At 50.3% G+C, this 20,173-nt stretch overlaps 1 protein-coding gene across 1 annotated transcript in view; it reads right to left on the minus strand.

The window, feature by feature from the left end:
* Nucleotides 1-20,173, minus strand: part of LOC111953391 (uncharacterized) — a 56,955-nt gene that overhangs the window by 2,497 nt on the left and 34,285 nt on the right. The window contains exons 3-18 of the mRNA XM_070435579.1: nucleotides 13,896-13,980; nucleotides 12,422-12,533; nucleotides 12,164-12,290; nucleotides 11,818-11,913; nucleotides 11,399-11,651; nucleotides 11,003-11,242; nucleotides 10,573-10,764; nucleotides 9,783-10,367; nucleotides 5,334-8,983; nucleotides 5,017-5,140; nucleotides 4,683-4,788; nucleotides 4,017-4,222; nucleotides 3,739-3,923; nucleotides 3,181-3,444; nucleotides 1,491-1,678; nucleotides 1,052-1,193 (exon numbers count right to left, since the gene is read on the minus strand). Of these exons, the coding sequence (XP_070291680.1) occupies nucleotides 1,052-1,193; nucleotides 1,491-1,678; nucleotides 3,181-3,444; nucleotides 3,739-3,923; nucleotides 4,017-4,222; nucleotides 4,683-4,788; nucleotides 5,017-5,140; nucleotides 5,334-8,983; nucleotides 9,783-10,367; nucleotides 10,573-10,764; nucleotides 11,003-11,242; nucleotides 11,399-11,651; nucleotides 11,818-11,913; nucleotides 12,164-12,285 (6,353 nt within the window). The 5' untranslated portion in view covers nucleotides 12,286-12,290; nucleotides 12,422-12,533; nucleotides 13,896-13,980. The remainder of the gene's footprint in view (nucleotides 1-1,051; nucleotides 1,194-1,490; nucleotides 1,679-3,180; nucleotides 3,445-3,738; nucleotides 3,924-4,016; nucleotides 4,223-4,682; nucleotides 4,789-5,016; nucleotides 5,141-5,333; nucleotides 8,984-9,782; nucleotides 10,368-10,572; nucleotides 10,765-11,002; nucleotides 11,243-11,398; nucleotides 11,652-11,817; nucleotides 11,914-12,163; nucleotides 12,291-12,421; nucleotides 12,534-13,895; nucleotides 13,981-20,173) is intronic.

Here is a 20,173-nt window from a genome sequence, read left to right on the forward strand (position 1 = left end):
ATGTGAACCCTTTGGAATTACCTGGATTTCTGCATAAATTGGTCATAGAATTRGATCTGATCTTCATCTAAGTCACAACAATAGACAAACATAGTATGCTTAAACTAATAACACATTTCTGTATTTCTTGTCTATATTGAATACATAACTTGAACATTCACATTTGTAGGTTGGAAAAAGTATGTGAACCTGCCTATTAAGGGTTACAAAAGTATCTCTAAAAGCCTTGATGCAAAATATTCTGTGGACAGACGAAACTACAGTTGAGTTGTTCGGAGGGAACACACAATACTGTACGGAGAAAGAAAAAAAAGGCTCAGCGCACCAACATCAAAACCTCATCCCAACTGTAAAGTATGGTGGAGGGAGCATCATGGTTTGGGCTGCTTTGCTGCCGCAGGGCCTGGACAGCTTGCCATCGTCGACGGAAAAAATAATTCCCAAGTTTATCAAGACATTTTACAGGAGAATGTAAGGCTACCTGTCCGCCAATTGAAGCTCAACAGAAGTTGGGTGATTCAACAGGACAACAACCCAAAACACAGAAGTAAATCAACAGAATGACTTCAGAAGAAGTGGCCCAGTCAGAGTCCTGACCTCAACCCGATTGAGATGCTGTGGCATGTGCTCAAGAGAGSGGTTCACACCAGACATCCCAAGAATATTGCTTTACTGAAACAGTTTTATAAAGAGGAATGGTCCAAAATTCRTCCTGACAGTTGTGCAGGTCTGATCTGCAACTACAGAAAACYTTTGGTTGAGGTTATTGCTGTCAAAGGAGGGTGAACCTGTTATTAAATCCAAGGGTCCACATACTTTCCCTACCCTGAGAATGTTTACACAGTGTGTTCAATAAAGACAAGAAAACATATAATTGTGTGTTATTAGTTTAAGCAGGCTGTGTTTGTCTATTGTTGTGACCTCGATCAGTTCAAATGTTATGACCAATTTACACAGAAATCCAGGTAATTCCAAAGTGTTCACATACTTTTTCTTGCCATTGTAGCGCCACCAATCAACCGGAAGACACGTCATCAGTCTGAATACTCACTTGATCATCTTGTATGTGTCGGGGTCGGTGACCTTGACGGTGCGGGCCACGTTCCAGGACACGTGGATCATGGGGACGATGGACTTGACCTTCTTGACCACGTTCCACTCAAACCTCTCCAGGGCCAGCTGGTACTGGTAGGCTGCAGGGAGGATAAGGTGCCATTAGTGACCTCATCTGACATTATTTAAAAAAAGGTCAACATTAGTCCTCTACTTATGAGTCTCATTAGTGCGGATTTGGACCGGGGTCGTCGCCCTGAAGTTCAAAACTCCCGAGGCAAAATGACTGACCAAGACCAACAGATCCATAAAATAACACTAAACATTAAAAGTCCAAGAAACAGCTCTACTGCAACGCGTTTCAGTAGATAGTTGAGTGAAAGGTCTGCATCCGTAGCAAGACTAATGTAGGCGTCTGTGCCAGGGAGTTAACGTACAGTTGAGTGGGCCCACGTTCCATGCGATGTTGTTGCACCAGCCCACAGCCTGGACCCAGTGGACGGTCCCTGCGTTGATCCACACCAGGTCCCCAGGCCTCTGAATGAAGCGGTAAACAGGGATGTTGGAGCGGTACAGGTCCTCCAGAACAGGCCACCAGGAACCGGTCAGGTAGTCTACTCCATGCCTGAAGGAGGGAGGGGATACGGGGGTAAGATCTTCTGAGGTAGTGGGTGATAACGTTGGGAGAATGGTAAACTTAAGTCGATGAGACGCCTGTGCCATTTTAATTCTTAAGGCGTACGGTCTAGAGGTCGACCGATTAATCGGAATGGCCGATTAAAATCGGGGCCGATTTCAAGTTTTCATAACAATCGAAAATCGGTATTTTTGGGCGCCGGTTTTTTTTTTTTTTTTTACACCTTTATTTAATCTTTATTTAACTAGGCAAGTCAGTTAAGAACACATTCTTATTTTCAATGACGGCCTAGGAACCAGAACGACAGATTTTTAACCTTGTCAGCTCGGGGGATCCAATCTTGCAACCTTACAGTTAACTAGTCCAACGCTCTAACACTGATTACATTGCACTCCACGAGGAGCCTGCCTGTGCCGCGAATGCAGTAAGCTAAGGTAAATTGCTAGCTAGCATTAAACTTATCTTATAAAAAACAATCAATGACTGTCATTGCTCCAATGTGTACTTAACCATAAACATCAATGCCTTTCTTAAAATCAATACACAAGTATATCTTTTTAAACCTGCATATTTAGCTAAAAGAAATCCAGGTTAGCAGGCAATATTAACCAGGTGAAATTGTCTCATTTCTCTTGCGTTCATTGCACGCAGAGTCAGGGTATATGCAACAGTTTGGGCCACCTGGCTCATTGCAAACTAATTTGCCAGAATTTTACGTAATTATGACATAACATTGAAGGTTGTGCAATGTAACAGGAATATTTAGACTCATGGGTGCCACCCGTTAGATAAAATACGGAACGGAATAAACGTTTTGTTTTCGAGGTGATAGTTTCCGGATTAGTCAAAGGTATATGGTTTAGAGAAATAGTCGACGCGTTATAATTCCTGTAATAACTTGCGGCTGAACTTGAAAGGGGTTCCTTCGTTATTTTACCGTTCATGTCTTCCATAGAGAATGTCTTGATCTACTTCAAATAAGGTCCTTGTTTCACGGAGCAGCAGACTGACAGGGGACCATGCAGACAAGCTCTGCTTTCTGCACTACAACCCAAAACTTAACTGGGAATATTGAAGACCCATGAAAGCTGGTGGTTCGTTTTAACATATGTTTATGTTATTTGAGACTACATTTATTTTATTTATGTATTATATTAAGTTAAAATAAAAGTGTTCATTGTTCATTCAGTATTGTTGCAATTGTCATTATTACAAAAATGTGTGTGTGTGTGTGTGTGTATGATATATATATATATATATATAAATACCTTATTTAATTTTTTTAAATCGGCATCGGCTTTTTTTGTCTTCCAATAATCGGTATCGGTATTGAAAAATCATAATCGGTCGACCTCTAGTACGGTCTTGAAAGCTCATCTCAAGTGACTTGGAAGCGCAGATTCAAAACGGGCAAAACTGACTAGGAATATATTCTTGTACCTCGTCATCACCAGCGCATTCAAGAAATCACGATAAAAGTATCAACTTACTTTTCACAGAAGTCGTCGATGGCCGGCCAGTAGTTTTCGTGCACAGAGAACCACTCGCAGTCTCCAGGCCCAATGTTGACGTTCACAGAGCAGAAGTTGTTGTTCTCCTGGTGGCCTGGCGTGCGGCTCCCGGGGACCTTCATGTAGAGCTGGACCGTGTTCATGCCCAGGATGGTGTGTCCCACGTGGCTCAGCATGTTACCGCTGGACGCTACGCGCATGAAGCCCGGAAGCTTCTGGAGCTCCTGCAGCTGGGGCTTCCACCTGGGAGAAGGGGAGGGAGAGAGGGTTATTGTCTGTTTCAAATTGGCCAACAAAACTTCAAATCTGAGCAGCAGTATTGGCGTCGATGCCATCATCACTAAGTGATTCTGCACATGGCCTTGCTTAGCAATAGACATTTAGCCTCAGTGATTTTGGGGAGGGGTTTATGTAATAATGTAATACTAAGACCTGACCAGTAGGGGTCAGCAAAACCAAAGAGGAAAGTTCTGGAACAAATGGGAAAAAGTTCCACATGTTCTATGCGGTAATACAACGCATCCATCTCCAGCTTACCTCTTGGGGTCTGACAGGTCAATGTTGGTGCCAAACTTGATTATCTTCCCCACTGGTTTCTGTTCGGTACTGGTAGCGTCTTTACTTGTGGGTTCTTTGCTAGATGTCTCGGGGCTGGTCTCCTTACTCGTCTTCTCCTTGTCTTCCTCATCTTCCTCAGCCTCTTCATCACTACCCTTCTCCTCCTGAAGACACAGAAAGGGACAGGGTAGAAGTAAGTATTATATAAGAGGTGTGTGTGTGTGTGTGTGTGCGTGTGTGTGGAGTCTGGTCTGTACCTGCAGACTCTCCTGGAAGGATGAAGCCTGGTACTGGGCGTACTTGGCGATGGTGGTGTGTGAGCGGCTGCTCTCACAGGGCCAGGTCTGCCCCGTGCCGCTCGGGTCCCAGTTCTCATCAGCAGGCTGCTGTACCTGGGTCCTCACCTCCACAGCATGCTCAGAGTTAGCATCCACCAGAGACTTCGTGGAGAACAGACCCAGGTCTGAGAAGAAAAAAAAGAAAAGGGGTTTAATATACAAACATATTAAAGGATGATATGGTATGGCCTAAAGGGAGCAGGTTGACGTTTTGTCCTGGAGGCAGAACTGAGCAATTTCCCCTTAGGCCAGCTGCAAAAAGTCAAAATTGGCTATAATTGTACAAATGTATGAAAAAAAGAAGGGGAAAAGTGCTTTTTGTCTCAAGTTAAGGTTAGGCATTAGGGTCAGCAGTGTGGTTAGGGTTATATCATGACTTTGTGGCTGTGCCAGCTAGTGACCACACTGCAGAGCTGCCTCCAGAACAAGATTCATGACGAAAAACTCTAACCTGCATAAAGGGACTCCCAAAAGAAACGGTACCAAGTCCTTTGATTACTCCAACACGTGTGGTAGATAGTGTGTTTGTGTCGGTGTTAAATAAATMATTGATAACATAGTGTGTGTGTGTATATATAAACTCACTAAGTCGTAGGGACCCGGCCAGTCCTCTGATGACAGTAACAGGGTTCTTGGGGTCAGTACAGAACTGCAGTAGTACAGGGGAGAGGGCATCTCTCTTACTCTCCAACTAGAGAGGGGGAAAGAGGACAGAAGAGTTAGTACCCGTCACAAATAGCAGATGCATTTTTCTACCAGAAGAGGGCAGCACAGGTACACAAAAAGGCGTCCTTAATATCATGCCACACACTTTCAAAGAGAAAGCAAGAGGGTGAAATGAGAAAAATCCAATAGAGTGAAGATGAAATTAGCTACAGTAACCGGTGGTTCGTGTTATGGCGAATGACGATCGACTTACGTAGATGCTAGGCGTGGGGGGGTTGAGTTTATCCCGTGGGAGGGGCTCTGTAGTAAACAGGGGCTTGACAGAGAACGCAGGGAGCAGGTAGGACTCTCTGAACTTCCCCTTCACCCTCGCACCCCTGAGACAGGGAGAGAGAAATGTTAAGACCAAACACCGTCACAAACTGTAGCAATAAGTTAGCTTACTGTCTTTTTAGAAATTGATTAACTAGAATGTAACTCCCTCTTAACTTCTCGTTGGTAAGAGCCCCCCACTCGCTACACCCCTGCCTTGTTCACGCCTCCATCCATCCCTCTCTCCTCCATACTCACTTGCAGGCCCTGATGACCTCTGCGGCGGTGTTCTCGATGCTGATCTCCTCCAGGGGTGTCCTCTTCTCCTCCACCTCAGAGGCGATGAACGTCTCTCGGTCGCCGCTCTCCACCTTGATCAGCCTGATCTTCAGCTCCTTGGGCGGCCCGTCCGACAGGGCCTTCAGCTTCATGAAGTCAGCAGCCGAACCCTGCAGCGTTGATCCAGCCCCTCTGTCCTGAGAAGAGGACATGACTCCTGAACTTCTTTCACTACTATGGGACGCCCATTCGGAGGGTTCACCTTCGCTGGTGGACCCAGCCTCCGTCCTCCTCATGTCGGCGCGAACGCGGTCGCGGTCCTTCTCCCGGATCTCCTTACGCTGAAGGTCCAGGTTCCCGAGGATCCGCCGGTGGTCCTTCTTCTCCTTGTGCCTGTGCCGTTTAGAACTGGAACTGGAGGAGGAGGAGTGAGAGGACGAAGAGGAGGAGGAGGACATCTCTTCTCGTTTCTCCCTCTGCTTTTTCTTCCCCTCTTTCCTCTCCCCGTGCTTCTTGCTCCGGCCGGGTTTCCGCTCCTTCTCTCCATCCTTCTCTCGGTGTCGTTCCCGCTCTCTCTCAGGCTTGTGGTGCCTGCCCTCCTGTTTGAGCTCAGTCTTGGTCCTGTCGGAGGTGTTCTTGCTAGGGAGGGAGCTGGAGTGTCGGYTCAGGAGAACCTCACAGCTTCGGCCCAGCTCGGCCAGAGAAGACTCTGAGATGGTTGTAAGCGTCACCTCTTCCTTGGGCTCCATCTTGATGGGCTGTGTAGAGGGATAACACTTGGACTCCTCCCTCGAGGAATGGAGCCTCTTCTCCATGGCCTCTCTCCCATCTCTCCAGACATCAGGCTCCTCCATCTTGATGTTGACCTGTCTCTTTGCCTCCCGGCTGGAGGGGGAGTGTGGGCGGGTCTTTAGGGGAGGGGCCGACGACGGCATGAAGCCTGGGTGATTGGTGGAATCCGAGGTGGGGGAGGTGCTATTCTGCTGCTGTTGGATGTCGGGACCCAGAGAGAGGGAGGAGGAGTACTTCAGCCCCCCAAGAGCGGAGGGGGGCGGGCGGCCAAACGGACCACCTCGGTAGGCGTACTTCTGGTTCTCCAGGGCGGCCTGGGACTTGAAGGTGCTGCTCACCCCCGTCTGGTGGAGGTGGGGCCTCTGGGGRGGGGGAGGGGAACTGGACGGGGTCTCCGACTCATCTTCCTCATCCTCGTCGTCACCCTCGCTCTTCACAGGCTCCGGGAGACCGTAGAGTTTAGCCAGGTCGCTGTGGCTGTAGTTAGTCCCTGACTGGGGGTCGGAGTTGAGGGGGACGGCTGGCTCGTGGAGCTCCAAAGGGGGTTTCAGGGCGAGACAACCCTCCTCGTCTTCCTCGTTGAGGGAGGAGGTCCGGCTACAGGGGGAGGCCAGGGAGCCCTGTCGGCTCAGTACAGGTGGGCTGGCGTGGACGTTCGTCCCAATAAAGTCATCCTGCGGTTGCTGATTGGGCGCTGGAATGAGGTCCGGGGCGCACAGGTAGCTCTTAGCCAGCGGCATAGCAACAAAGGCAGTTATGATGGTCTCCCTAGCGCCGTTTCGGTCGCTGCAGTACAGAGATTCCTCCTCTTTCTTGATGGACTCATCCAGCATGGCCATGATGTTGGCCAGACCGTCCGGGAGTAACGTTGAGAGCTCCAAGGGTTCCTCCTCAAACTGGGTGCTGTCAGAGTCGCCGTTGCTGCAACCCAGGCTGCCTAGGCCTCCGCTGGGCATGCGCTTGTGGAGGAGGCCCCCTGTGCTGGACGTGCTGCTGTTGGTCCTGGAGGTGTTGGGCCCAGACGGTAGGCTATCCCTGGGGAACGCCTGGAAGAGTTTGGGGGGCTCTCGGAGGGTGACCATGCTGGAGGTGTGGAGGGGATCCACAGCGCCCATCGCGCCTCCTCGGGCCTGCTGACTAGCGTTCTCCTTGGGATGGGGGGTGTCTTTGGATGGGCGGGGGGCACCTTGRGTCAAGGTCTTATTTGAGGGGTGGTTGGGATAAGAGGGCCCCAACGAGGGCAGGGCGTTGTTCCCCGAGGTAACGTTACTAGTGTGTAATGACGAGGGGGGGGTTTCACCCCACATCTCTCTCTGCCTCTGCTTCTCCCTGGCGTACTCCGTCTGGGGGGTGAGAGGGGGCGGCTGCGACCTCTCCAGGGGGGCGGGAGACGGTGGTGCCTGGCCTGGGGGACAAGGGGGAGCCCCGCCCCGGCTCAGCCAGGGGTAGGGGGGCGAGGAGGATGACTGGCTGGGGGGGGGTGGGACAAAGGAGGAGGAGGAGGAGACGGTGGACAGGCGAGGAGGTGGAGGAGCAGAGGAGTTGCCGGACAGGAGTCTCTCCAGACTCTCGATGGCAGACTCCTCTCTCCTTTTACTACTCCGGCTCATCTCCTCCTTCACCTTCCTCCTCTCCTCCTCCTCTTTCATCCACTCAGTCCTCCTCTTCCTCTCCTCTTCCATCCACTCAGTCCTCCTCTTCCTCTCCTCTTCCTCTCGCTCCCTCTCCAAATCCCTCCTCTTCCTTTCCTCCTGCTCTTTTTCCCATTCCCTTTTCTTCTCCTCTTCCGCTCTCTCCAACTCTCTCCTCTTCCCCTGCTCCCTCCTCTTCCGCTCTTCCTGCTCCCTCCTCTTCCGCTCTTCCTGCTCCCTCTCCCTCTTCCGCTCTTCCTGCTCCCTCTCCTCCTGCTCCCTCTTCCGCTCTTCCTGCTCCCTCTTCCGCTCTTCCTGCTCCCTCTCCTCCTGCTCCCTCTCCCTCCTCTCCTCAGCCTGCATATGACCCTGCAGCTCAGCATCCAGTTTATCCAGGGCCTCCTCCATGGACTGGGGGGCTGATGGTGGAGGTGGCTGGGGTCGAGAATTTAGATACCCCTTGGCTGAGGTGGTGGTAGCCTGGGGGGCAGGCTGGGCACAGAGTCTGGAGTAGGAGGGGCTGGAGGCTGGCTGAGTGGCAGAGCTGACAGTGTGGGGTTGGGGGGCGGGCATGAGGCGGTGCAGGGGCGAGCTAGTGACCTCCGTCTGGGTGAGGGGTCTGGGGTGAGACCCCCTGCTGGTGATGACGCTCTCCCCTGCCCTCTGGTGTCCTGAGAATGACGAGGAGGAGGATGAAGAGGAGAACAAAGTGCCATCAGGATCAGACCGTCCGTAGTAAGACTTCCCCTGGACAGACTGTTGGTGGTGCTGGCTAGGGGACTGCTGCTGCTGGGGCCTGGGTGGCGCCCGGTGTGGGTGGTTGGCAGTGCCCGCGTGGGCTCCCTGATACCCTGGGTGCAGCATGGGGTGGATGGGGCCCCTCTCTGGGTCTCTCGCCAGCTGAGACGCAGCTGAGGACTGGTGGGGCAGTGACATCGTCTCCCTGCCTCTCCTACAGGTGCTGTTAGCTGAACACACAGCAGGTGGTGCTGTGGTCACAGTGGAGAGTGCAGGTCCAGTAATACTACTACTGTTGTTGTAGCGGTTGTTTTGTGACTGTGAGCAGGAGGCCTGGGGGGTGGAGATGATGACGGGGGTTCTGATGTGGGGGTGCTGATGGTGTTGGAGGGACGCGGGACCCCGGGTCTCCCCAGCCTGGTTTTGCTGCCCCTGAGGTACCAGCCCTGCCCTGTAGTGACCCGACTCCTGTAGAGAGAAACAGAGACATGCTAGATTAATGCACTGGAGATTGAGAGCTATAGACCTAGTATCCCCAAATGGCACCCTATTCCCTATATAGTGCACTACTTTTGACCAGATTTGGGGCACAACCGTACACTTCCTACAGTGTTTCCTAGCAAAAAGTAATTTGATACACTGATAACGATATAAATAAAAAAAGGACATCAATTAACAATGGACTTGGAAGTGTAAAGTAACATTAGAAACCGGCTGGTTAGAGGTCTGAATGGCTAAAAGCTGTGGAATATCAGACCGTATACCATGGGTATGACAAAAAATATATATATATTTTCTGCTCGAATGACATTGGTAATCAGTTTATAATAGCAATYAGGTACCTTGGGGTATGTGGTATATTGGCCATATACCACAAACCCCAAGGTACCTCATTGCTATTATAAACTGATTACCAATGTCATTCYAGCAGAAAATATATATATATTTTTTGTCATACTCATGGTATCGTWTACCACATTCCCTCGTGCCTTATTGCTCAATTAACTAAGCCCAATCAATTCCAAACTGACCGCTCTGCTAAATCACATTTGGCCCATAGCTGGGTAAAATGTGAGTTGTCCCGATCTCTTCAGGTCTACATTAACTGCGTAGGGGGTAGTGAGCTGGCCGGGCGTCAATTCAGAATGTTGCAAATAAGTACAGTGTGAAAAAGGCGGAGATCACATGATAATCCCACGTTAACAAAAGGAGAGGAGTTAGTAGCAGTGGGGTGCAACATTCGCTCTGCCGGGAACCTGGGACTCACCATGGGGTGGTTGTTTTGTGGCCTGCCCTGACCCTGTCCCTGGGGTCTCCAGGCCTCGTGGTGGGGGGGAGTGGGGTTGTGCTGCTGAGGTACTGCGGTGCTGCAGGCAGGGGCAGGAGGACGGGGTTGTGGGGCCGTGTGGGGCTGGAAGTGGGGGTGGGGGTTGTGGCTGTAAGGCACGCCGGTGTGGTTTGCTGGTGAGGGTTGGGGGGGCTCCCTACTGTCCCTTTCTCCTCTACTGTCCCCCCTTGCTGGAGCTTGGTGGTGAGGAGGATGAGAGAGGGGCTGGTTGTTGATTCCTCGGCCCCCAGTGGTAGGGCCTCTCTGGGGGGTAGGAGGACCTCCCCTGGGCTCCATCCCAATGCGGGGCGGGGCTGGTTGTTTAGGGTACTGCGGGTGAGAGCTGTGGGGGTTGTTGTGGGGGGGTTGATTGAGGGCCTGAGGTGAGAATGAGGGCTTGTGGGGTGGGTGGGGCCCGCTGTGCCTCTGAGGGTAGCCTCCCGGGGAGGAGGTGAGGGGTGGGGAGATGGGCGAGGGGGCGGGAGGCTTGTAGGTGTAGCCGCCCATGCAGGACTTGACCGACTCCTGTTAGCAGAGAGAAAGAGAGAGAGAGGGATAGAGACGATTAACATGATGGCTCAGAATGTGGGAAAGCTAGGGGAGCCTCGATAACCTGACATTCCAAACTGCGTCTCAACAAACACAAAAAAAACTAAAAAAAGATCCATCTGTATAGCTACATTCCATCTGGTCACGTTCTTGATAGAGCAGCAGTGTTAAGTGTTCTTACGGCTCGGACCTGGAACTCAGGGGACCCGTTCTTGCGTTCGGGCTGGGCCCAGGCGGCGCCACTCGCCTTGTGCATGGGGTTCCAGAAAGCAGGTTTGGGTGGAGGAGGGGGGTAGTGGGACGGGGGCTGCTGCTGTGGGGGCAGGGGGTGCCCTCCTGGGCCAGGGAACCTCTGTATGCCTGGGTGAAGAACCTGGAGAGAGCAGCATTAAGGTACTACATCATATCCCATCTAAACAACATGGTCAAATAACAACCACAAAGTTTAGATATCAGAAAATGTCAAATTATTCTATGCAATCACCCGATTCCACATGTGAGAGAGTATAGACTTTGTTTCTTTATCCTTTACGAGTCAACTTTTGGTGTAAAGTACATTTTAATGCACGAGTCAAGTTTTTAAACGCAGACGTTTCAAATCATCCACATACCTGCTCAGAGCTCCTCTTCCTCTTGCTAGGACTGGGGCAGTCCTCATTGGGGCGAGAGGGGTGCAGGGAGGGGGGCGGGGTGTGCCGGATGACCGAGTACTCCCCGAGAGGGGGGGCCGGTCTCTTCAGCTGCCCTCCCAACATCTTCCCTGGGTAACCCCTCTGCTGCACCTGAGCCCACATATCGTCACCCAGCGATATCGGACCCCTGAGAAGATGCTGCTCCTGAGGGTCCACATACTGGCAGCGAGACAAAGAGAGAGAGACGGAGAGAAAAAGAGAGAGGGTTTCATCTTCTCTCCGAACAAGACACCCACCTTCCTCCTCGCTCACCGATAGGCCACTCGTTTGTCGACACTCTTCCTGTATGACAATATCATTGGCTCCTTCGCTCACCTTCAGTAGCTGATTGGGCCTGGGGGGCAGGTTGGCGGGAGGCCCGGGGCTATACCCGCCATGCAGACGGGTCGCGTGGTCGCTGGGCAGGGGCACGGATGGATGGGGATGGGCGGGCGACTCGTACATCTGACCCGGCTGTTCCCACGCCCTGTGAGGGGGAGGAGGGAGGCGTTGCTGGTCCGCTCTCTGGAGGCCAGGTAACATGGCCTGGGCCAGCTCCTGCTTCTCACCGCCACGCACCTGCACGGGCCTGGCGGGGAACAGAGACACGGAGGGAAGGAGAGACCGTCAGATGACTACAGACGGGAGTCGTGAAGGCCTGTGATAAAGACCAGAGAGAATGGAGGAGACGACGGCCATCTGATTCTAGTATGGAATACAGTACGTTGCCCAATGGAATATATGCCKGGACTCACCCATTATTGAAGAATTTKCCGGGGTGGTTCAGTCCACCCATGTGACTGGGCGGTAGATGGGGTAGGAGCTGGTGTTGATTGACACCTGGCGGACACCTGGTAGAGAAAACAAGTGCAAAGGTCAGACCAGGGCCAAATCCTCTGAGACAAGACCAATTTGACCAAATACAAATATTCATTTTAACCTAGAAGAACAATTAACTGTCTGAACTTGTGAACGTAAACCTCAAGGGAGGGACTACGAGTCTAAGGCAGTCAGTGTAAGTGTAATTCATTGACTGTTGGTGTGTGTGTGTGTGTGTGTGTGTGGGGGGGGGCTGTCAATTGCCGTGGAGACTTAACATACCTGGCAGGTGGCGCCCAGGTGACGTGGCCGCCCACGGTAGCCCATGTTCCCCGGCTGAGTCCGTCCAGAGGGAAGGAGTCCCGTGTGCCACGCCCGCCAAACTGCTCTACTGCGTGATGCATCCAGCCTGGAGGGAGACAGACGAGACAGGACTCAACACACACACGTTCAATACACAGGGCACATGTAAGAAACCCCGCACACAAAACCGTGGCATTTGAGGGTTGCCCAAAAAAAGTATTTAGACTGTCGACTCACCACACTAGCTGCGTCTGTGAAGCCCTCCACCGCAGCACAGAGAAGGCCACACGCCAACACTAAGGAAGACCCTCGACACGTCTTCAGCACCAATACAATACAGCCAGTTGAACTAGAGGGAGGGAGAGAGAGAGAGAGAACACGATTAGACAGAAATATGGACAGAGCGAGGGAAGGAGACAGAAAGACCTGCCAGTAGGTCTTCCATTGTATAATTCAGCGTGTGACTTAGAACTAGACAGAGGCGAGGGCTTGAGACTGACGAAACAGGACAGAAGAGAGAGCGGCGCAAGGAGGACGTCTAGCTATGGAACGTTTGCTGAGGATTGGGGAGGAGCGCTTACGCGCCTCTAGAACTAAAGATGTGATGCGTCGAGGTGTAGGTGGAGAGAATCTAGTGTAGAAACTGTTTCCGCTGCCGTAAAAACGGCCAATTTAAACAACTTTTACACCAGTCTGTTCCTCCAGGTACTGACCACTGTGTCTGCCCATCTGTCAGTATTTGCTAGTGTACTCTGGTAGTGCTGTACTGTGTCCCTGCCCCTAGGGGGCGATGGAAGCTCTACTGTAGGATTATTAGCAGAGCAGATGGCTCCTGGGGGAGTTACCAGACCTAGGAGAGAGCACGGAGGTTACTGTAATCCTTAGACTAGCCAATGGTTCCGTGTGTGTGTGTATTTAGTGTTCCGTGTGTATTGAATCCACCTGGTTTTAATCCCATTAGAACAGGCGTGATGGAGAGGGAGAGGGGGGAGGCCCCACAGACAGTCTGAACAGGATTGGAGGATAGATTAACAAGAAAATAAAACCGCTCTTCAGGGAAGGAGAGAGAGAGAGGCTGACGATGAGAGCACAGGCTGTGCTGCCTGGATCTCACACCCACATGGCAGAAATGAGCCTGGCATATATTCTTACACACACACACACACACACACACACACACACACACTGACGATGAGACACACACACACACACTGACGATGATACACACACAATTACAAGGAAACAGAAAAAAGACACCGCAGAAAAAAAGGCCGTGGTCCAAACATAAAAGACATTGCCTACAGTGGGAAAAAAAAGGAGATTCCTGCTGAAAACAGACACACTCTGTGAGCCACTCTTGCTCAGCAGAACGCTCCCCACTCCAGTCAGTGTTGCTTCCTAAATTAGCTCTACTGGCGTGTGTAGTGGGTCTAGCCCTCTCCCTCTCCCTCTATAAAAAGCCTAGGGAGAAGATATTTCGGGTGCTTCGTTTTTAGCTTCCAGAGACGGAAATAAAGACAACACTTAGCCATGCTGAAGCGCCCCCCCCCCCCTCGGCGCGCGTGTGTGTGATCACGATGCACCAGACAGACACACACCCATGTAAAGATAGCCCATGACCAGATGATCATAAACAGCTCTGGCTGGTTAACATATTCCCACAGACAAGTACAAAAACACATATGTTCACACACATCACACACACACTCACCTTTCAGAATAGCACCTAGTTCAAGATCCTCTGTCTTGTCGAGTCTCAGCTTCGACAGCCAATCATCGCTGGGATTTCTTCAGCCCTGGACCAATCAGAAGAACGAGACAATGTAACATTCAAACCGCCATTAAAGCAGACAGCAGCCAAAAACAGTCTGTCGAGCAACATCTGCTCACATGAAAACGAACACAGTCACAATTACACAACAGCTCCATCAGACTGTGGTCTTCCTGTGGTCTTCCTTATGACAAGGAACAGAAACCAGACAATAGCCAGACCTTTCTAACACTGCCTTCATCTGTCAGTCAGAGTCAGGAGACAGACAGGGACGAACAGCTTCAGTATGACTGTAGCATCCTCTCTCTCTCTCTCTCTCTCACACCCTCTCCCACGTTTACTAGGAACATGGAGACTGTTGGAGGAGGAGAGGAAAGAAAATCAGCCCTCCTCTTCCTCTCCTTTACCCTGTACGCGTTGTGTGTGGAAACCCGGGTGAGGGCTTTCTCACACACACACACAACGTGTCATCAACTAGCACACGTGAAACAAGACAGAGAGGAGAGAGAGGGGACAGGGAGAGCAAGAGAGGGAAAAAAGGGAAAGAGAGATCAGAATGAAGAAGGCTGCAATTCCACTTTTATATAGGGTGTGTGCTGTGGATTGAGCTGTGACTGAACTGATTGAGATGTGACTGAGATGTGTGTGCTGTGGATTGAGAAAGTGAAACTGAAAAACAAGCAGCATAGGGAACTGAACACTGGAGATGAGCGAGAGTCAAACATCAGACACTATTGTATTAAGATACACCAAGACCTGTGCTTGTTCATGTCTTTCTTCCCTTTTATGTGACAACGGATCATATCTGTAAGCTGAACTTGCCTTGCGCGTAGAGATAGTATTATTACATTTGGTTATCTGTCACTAATCAGTAACGCTGTGTGTATGTACTGCGATACTCTGCATCCGGGGCGTCACAGCACGGGGAACCCCCGGAGAGTGAGAAAGGGCCCACGCCGCCAGTGAAAAGGGCTTACCCCAAACTACACCCCGCCTCCCCTATGACGCCACTTACGGTCAGGTGACCGGGGGTGTCGCTAGCGACGTTGTGATGTCACAGGGAATTTCTCAGGCGGAATCGTCGATGGTTAGTGAACCGGTGTTACGGTGAAATAGAATGCGAGGTAGGTAGATTGCCATAAAACCCCTGCCTAAGAGAGGAATCCCCCAAATACTGAGTCACAGAGAAGGGAGGGGGGCAACAGAACACAAATTCTGTTGTGCTGTTGCCGATTTTCCTAATCAAGTCGGGGCAATTCCAACTAACTACGTTGAAGTTACCACATACACACACCCCTCAATCTCAACAGTACAAATATCATTACAACGAAGAATCTTGCTCAACATTACAATGTATGAATTCCCACCGGTAGCCCCCTTATGTCACCTGGGTTACAGTGAAACCCCCATGGCGACAGACATCAAAGACAAGTTCCAATCAACGCCTCCGTCGTTCTGGTTACCGCATCACTCACACACACACACACACGGCTACCGCTCTGGTAGAGGGAGGCAAGGCTAGGGGCATCGCTATTCCAAGTCGCAAACCATAGCCCCAGTCCAAATCTATAAAGAAAAAAAACGAAATAATCACTTCTGTGATATCACGGCGATCACTAGCCAAGTACGAGAAGTCAGCTTCCACCTAGCTAAAGGCAAAGCCCAGTGACCAAATCAATGACAAAAGAAAAGGCTCTAGGCCCCAGACTCTAGTAAGAGCCATCCCAAACACAGAATTCCCCTGCCAGCCTCATATAGTGGTTTGATCCAGAGCCAAACAGACAGAAGAGCTCAGTTAAAAATAGATAACTGACTATGATAGAAAGAGAGAGACAGAGAGAGAGAGAGAGAGACAGACACACACAGAGCGAGAGAGATAGACAGAAATAGAGAGAGAGCGAGGATGACAACATTCAGACACTAGTTCCTGACAGAGGCCTGGAGATCAGTGAGGAACTTGATAAGAGCGATGCGAGGGGGGAGAGGGAGAGAGAAGCTTCTGGCGTATCTGGCGGAGGGAGAGAGCGAGGGATGAGGGAGGGACACTAGTCCATTACATAACTGGCCCATCATAGGGATTGAGTTCTGGAGGGAACACACACACACACCGCCAGGAACAAGACAGCCCGCCTGCGTCCGTCCTGTTGCCAGGCTCCCACAGTGTGTGTATGTGCGTGCGACGCAGGCTAGCTCGTCACCATCGCATTCAAGCTTTTCCCACACACACTACCGCCTACACACACCGGGAGATACAGCCAAACACACACACAGAACATCCTCCAGCAGGGATAGAGGGTCAGTTGAGGACAGAGCCAACTCTCTTCCGCCATACTAACTATAGTACAGCACTGTAGCGCAGTCTAGATCTAGTGGTTGGGCCTTCTAATAAATAAACCAAGTGCTCCACATCAACCCCAGAAACACAGCAAACGCAACCTCTCACCCATTTACCAAGCCTTTAACTGTGACTGTCCCCCCCCCAAAAAAAAAAAATCAGGGTTGACAAGCTGACAATTAGGTAGCGTTTGTATGTGCAAATTTCGGCCTGTCAAGTTTAGGACTCCGCCTAGCTTAATGCCCTCTGTTGGATTCAGCCGAAAGCCCTTTCTCGGAGGTTAAAATACGCTCATATCCCGTACTTTTGGAGAACTTGGATTGTGCTCCCGGCTGGAGTCGAAAGAGAACAAGTGGCGTTTCTGAGAGTCGCGGATCACACTCTGGGGAAGAGCCTGGCCCAACACCCTCCTCTGGACCCTCTCCAACACCGGCGAACGACAGACATGGTGAAATGTTCCCATCTACACTACCGCACAGAGTTGAAAGTAGGTCAGCCGCTTTGGGCTGTTTGAGAAGATGGAAACAGCAAGAGCTGCTTTATCTAACTGCTATCGCACCTGTGCTTTGGACAACTGTCAGAGTGTGTGTGTGTGTGTGTGTGTGTGAGAGAGATCTCTCACGGTTGAGGACGGTTCACACAGATGTGGTGCACGGGTGTGACGTTTAGAAAAAGGAGAAGAGAAGAAGAAGCTGGTATGAGATCAGACAGGAAGCTACCGTCAGAGTTTCAGGAAGTAGCTAGGCCTCCCTGAAGTGTATGTGGGTGTGGATGGCTTGAGGGGAGAGGGAGGGGGTAGTGGTTTCCTGTGCAACAGATAGTGTGTGTGTGTGTGCGCGTTTGTGTGTAAACGAAAGTGTCGCCTAAATATGTGAGTGAGGAATGAGAGTAAACATGTCAATAGAAAACAAATAACAGGGGTTCATTTCTAAAAACCTTTGAATCCGTGTCAGACATGACGAAATCCACGTGTCTGACCAATGACTAAACCATCTAACACAGATAAACAGAAATATATCAGAGGCAGGTCATTTAAATGGTAACTGACGATAAAGGCTCAAAGGCTATTTTTCTCGATCGTTTGCAAGCAACAACAACAAAAAAAGAGGAAGAAAAGTAGGGGTCGCTGACTGACGTGTCTGTTGAGGAAGGTTCAGTCAGTCACTGAGGCACATGTCACTTGTTCTGTGGAAGAGATTTCGGAGGACTTTAGAAGAAAAGGAGTGACGTTCAACCGTTTCTCGTTTTCCAGAAACAGCGTGACTTCGAGAGAGACAGAAAGAGCCAGAGCCCATGCCTTCACCCGAACACTGACACGTGTGTGTGTGTGTGTGTGTGTGTGTGTGTGTGTGTGTGTGTGTCAGGTAAGCATGTGAAGCAGTGACTCAGTATGGGAACGTCTGAGACTGAAAACAGTGTTTGTGACCATCTAAAAATGGGTTGTGATATTCTGTGGTCGCTGATAACCGAATGATCACACGCTTTCATGTGCGCGTGTTTACATGTTCACAACACTTGATCAAAGACTCTCACTTTCCCCAGTGCCGTCACTTAAATTCCAACCTGCCTTCGGTTTCCGCGAACACAGACGATCACAACATCTCAGCGAAACAGCAAAACACCCTGTTTCCCTGTATGTGGGGAACAAAAATGGGACAGAACACCCCCCCACCCCCCGTGTCTTCAGTACTAGCTCTAGACCTCACTTTCCAGAATCCAGAGCAAGAGACACAAACAAGTAAGCACCTCGATTAGCACCCCCAGAAACACACACACACTAACAGAGCAGACTGTTTCCGAGACAACGGTTGCCGTGGTTACGGCGGCGTGGTGGTGGATGGTTAGTACGGTGGAGAGAGAGAGAGAAACTACTTTCTAAAGAAAGACCTCTCCACCGTTTCCCATTCCCTAGTACAGATTGGTCCCCACTGAACAACAACATTAAGGTCCACCTGACCCTCAACACACGCCCACCTCTCTCTGTGTGTGTGTGTGTGTACGTAACAGAGCAGAGAACGTTACTGATCGTCAGACCTCTTGGACTGAACTTTCCCTAGCAGAGTTAATGCCAGATGAGGTACAGCTACCGTCCAGTCCGGTGTTTATAGGAACAGCTGGTAATTACGCCAGTTCTAGTTGTCTGAACAGACATACAGCACAGTGAGAATGATGCACACAGACATYCGTTTGTTATGGCGGACTGGACTGGTTGTTCATTTAGCCCAAAGAACACTGGACCGTTCACAGACTGGCCTCGCCTCTTTCTCCAGCTCTCGGTTTTCACTACTTCTCTATTTTCATCCACTCTCTCGCTCTTTTCAACACATACAAGTCTTCGTCCTTAAGGGCTACCTGTTAATACGTTGGATTGTTATCAAATATCCTGCTAGATGTTCGAAAAAGGAGAAGGGCTCATGTTATTGTTTGCCGCAGGACTAAAGTTCTGCTGTACTTCCCTGGTGAAGACATGACACACTTCGTTTCTGGTCAACAACAAAAAAAAACAAGGCTTGGTGTGGTCTCTGACAAAGAGTTTAGTTCCCCTCGCATTTGACCCAGGTTACCACACACCTAATATGGATGTTGTTTTCTCACAGGCAATGAAAGTGGGTGTAAAAGTACGTTAAGCAGCCACACAAACACGTCCTACATTCACTGACACCTTTCACACACACACTACACCTGTTTCTACAACCAAGCTCATGCTACAAACACCACCTGGCATCTACCTTCATACCACCAACCATCTCAAACCACCATCTGCCAAAAAAAAACTTCCATCCATCACCTATACTGAGACAAACTGGGTAACAGGATGTTTGTCTGTCTCCACTTTCATCCGTATGATTTATTTGACCTTTATTTAACTTGGCAAGTCAGTTAAGAACACATTCTTATTTACAATGACGGCCTACCCCGGGCCAAATGTGCGCCGCCCTATGAGACTCCCAATCACGGCCAGATGTGATACAGCCTGCATTACACGAGCCTCATCGCGTAAACGAAACACGTTTTTGCATACAAATATGTGGTGTGTGTACAACTTTAACCGTACATGTTCGTCATAGAAGTAGTAGAATGGGCGGTGATTGTTCATTCACTCGCATTCAGATCACGGGACGGGACGAAAGGGGGCGGGTGATTCAAACCAGAGCAAGAAGCAGTTACTAGACTACTATTCTGCCAAGAAACCAAAGAGCTGTAAGATAAGAGTGATAAGAGCTTTTGTAAGCTGATTTCTGCCTGTCCTAACTTTACAGCTTGATACTTCAAAGAACCACAAACGCAACACTCGTTACGTTTCCATTAAATCGGAAGTGGACGTTCAAAATGTTTCACCGACCCCATGCCAGCACACTTCGGTCCTTAGAATAAGGCTCGGTTTATAACGGCCCATAAAATGCATAGGGCCGAGTTGAGCTCTCGCATAAACGCATAAATTTTAGGCTACACTCCTGTCAAACAATTATAGGCTAACTGAGAAAAAGCACAACACTCGCCACATTTTCCCATGCGTGTTTCAATTGCTTGTCCTGGGCCATTTCTCATCTCTGACGGCTCTTCCAGGCAGAGGTGTTTTGAGACAAACTCTAAAACCAGACCAGAAACAGTACCCCTCCCCCTTGGACGATGCAAATGACTTCCTTTCAACTCCGCTGTGTGTGCGATGAAGGTCTGAGTAGGGGCAACCCATTAACTTTATAAAGCAACCAGTCAACCTGCCTACCTCCCTCTGTCCTGCCTGCCCATCCCCACTCAACACTCCCCAGTCAGCCCTTAGCTTAGTACTCCCACAGACAAAGGCATGGAGGAGGGGAGATCCTTACACAAGCTATTTCTCCCCCATTCTCCCTGGATCTACAGCACCCGCTCTATCTGTCCC

Source organism: Salvelinus sp. IW2-2015, linkage group LG3, assembly GCF_002910315.2.
Source record: "Salvelinus sp. IW2-2015 linkage group LG3, ASM291031v2, whole genome shotgun sequence".
NCBI lineage: Eukaryota > Metazoa > Chordata > Actinopteri > Salmoniformes > Salmonidae > Salvelinus > Salvelinus sp. IW2-2015.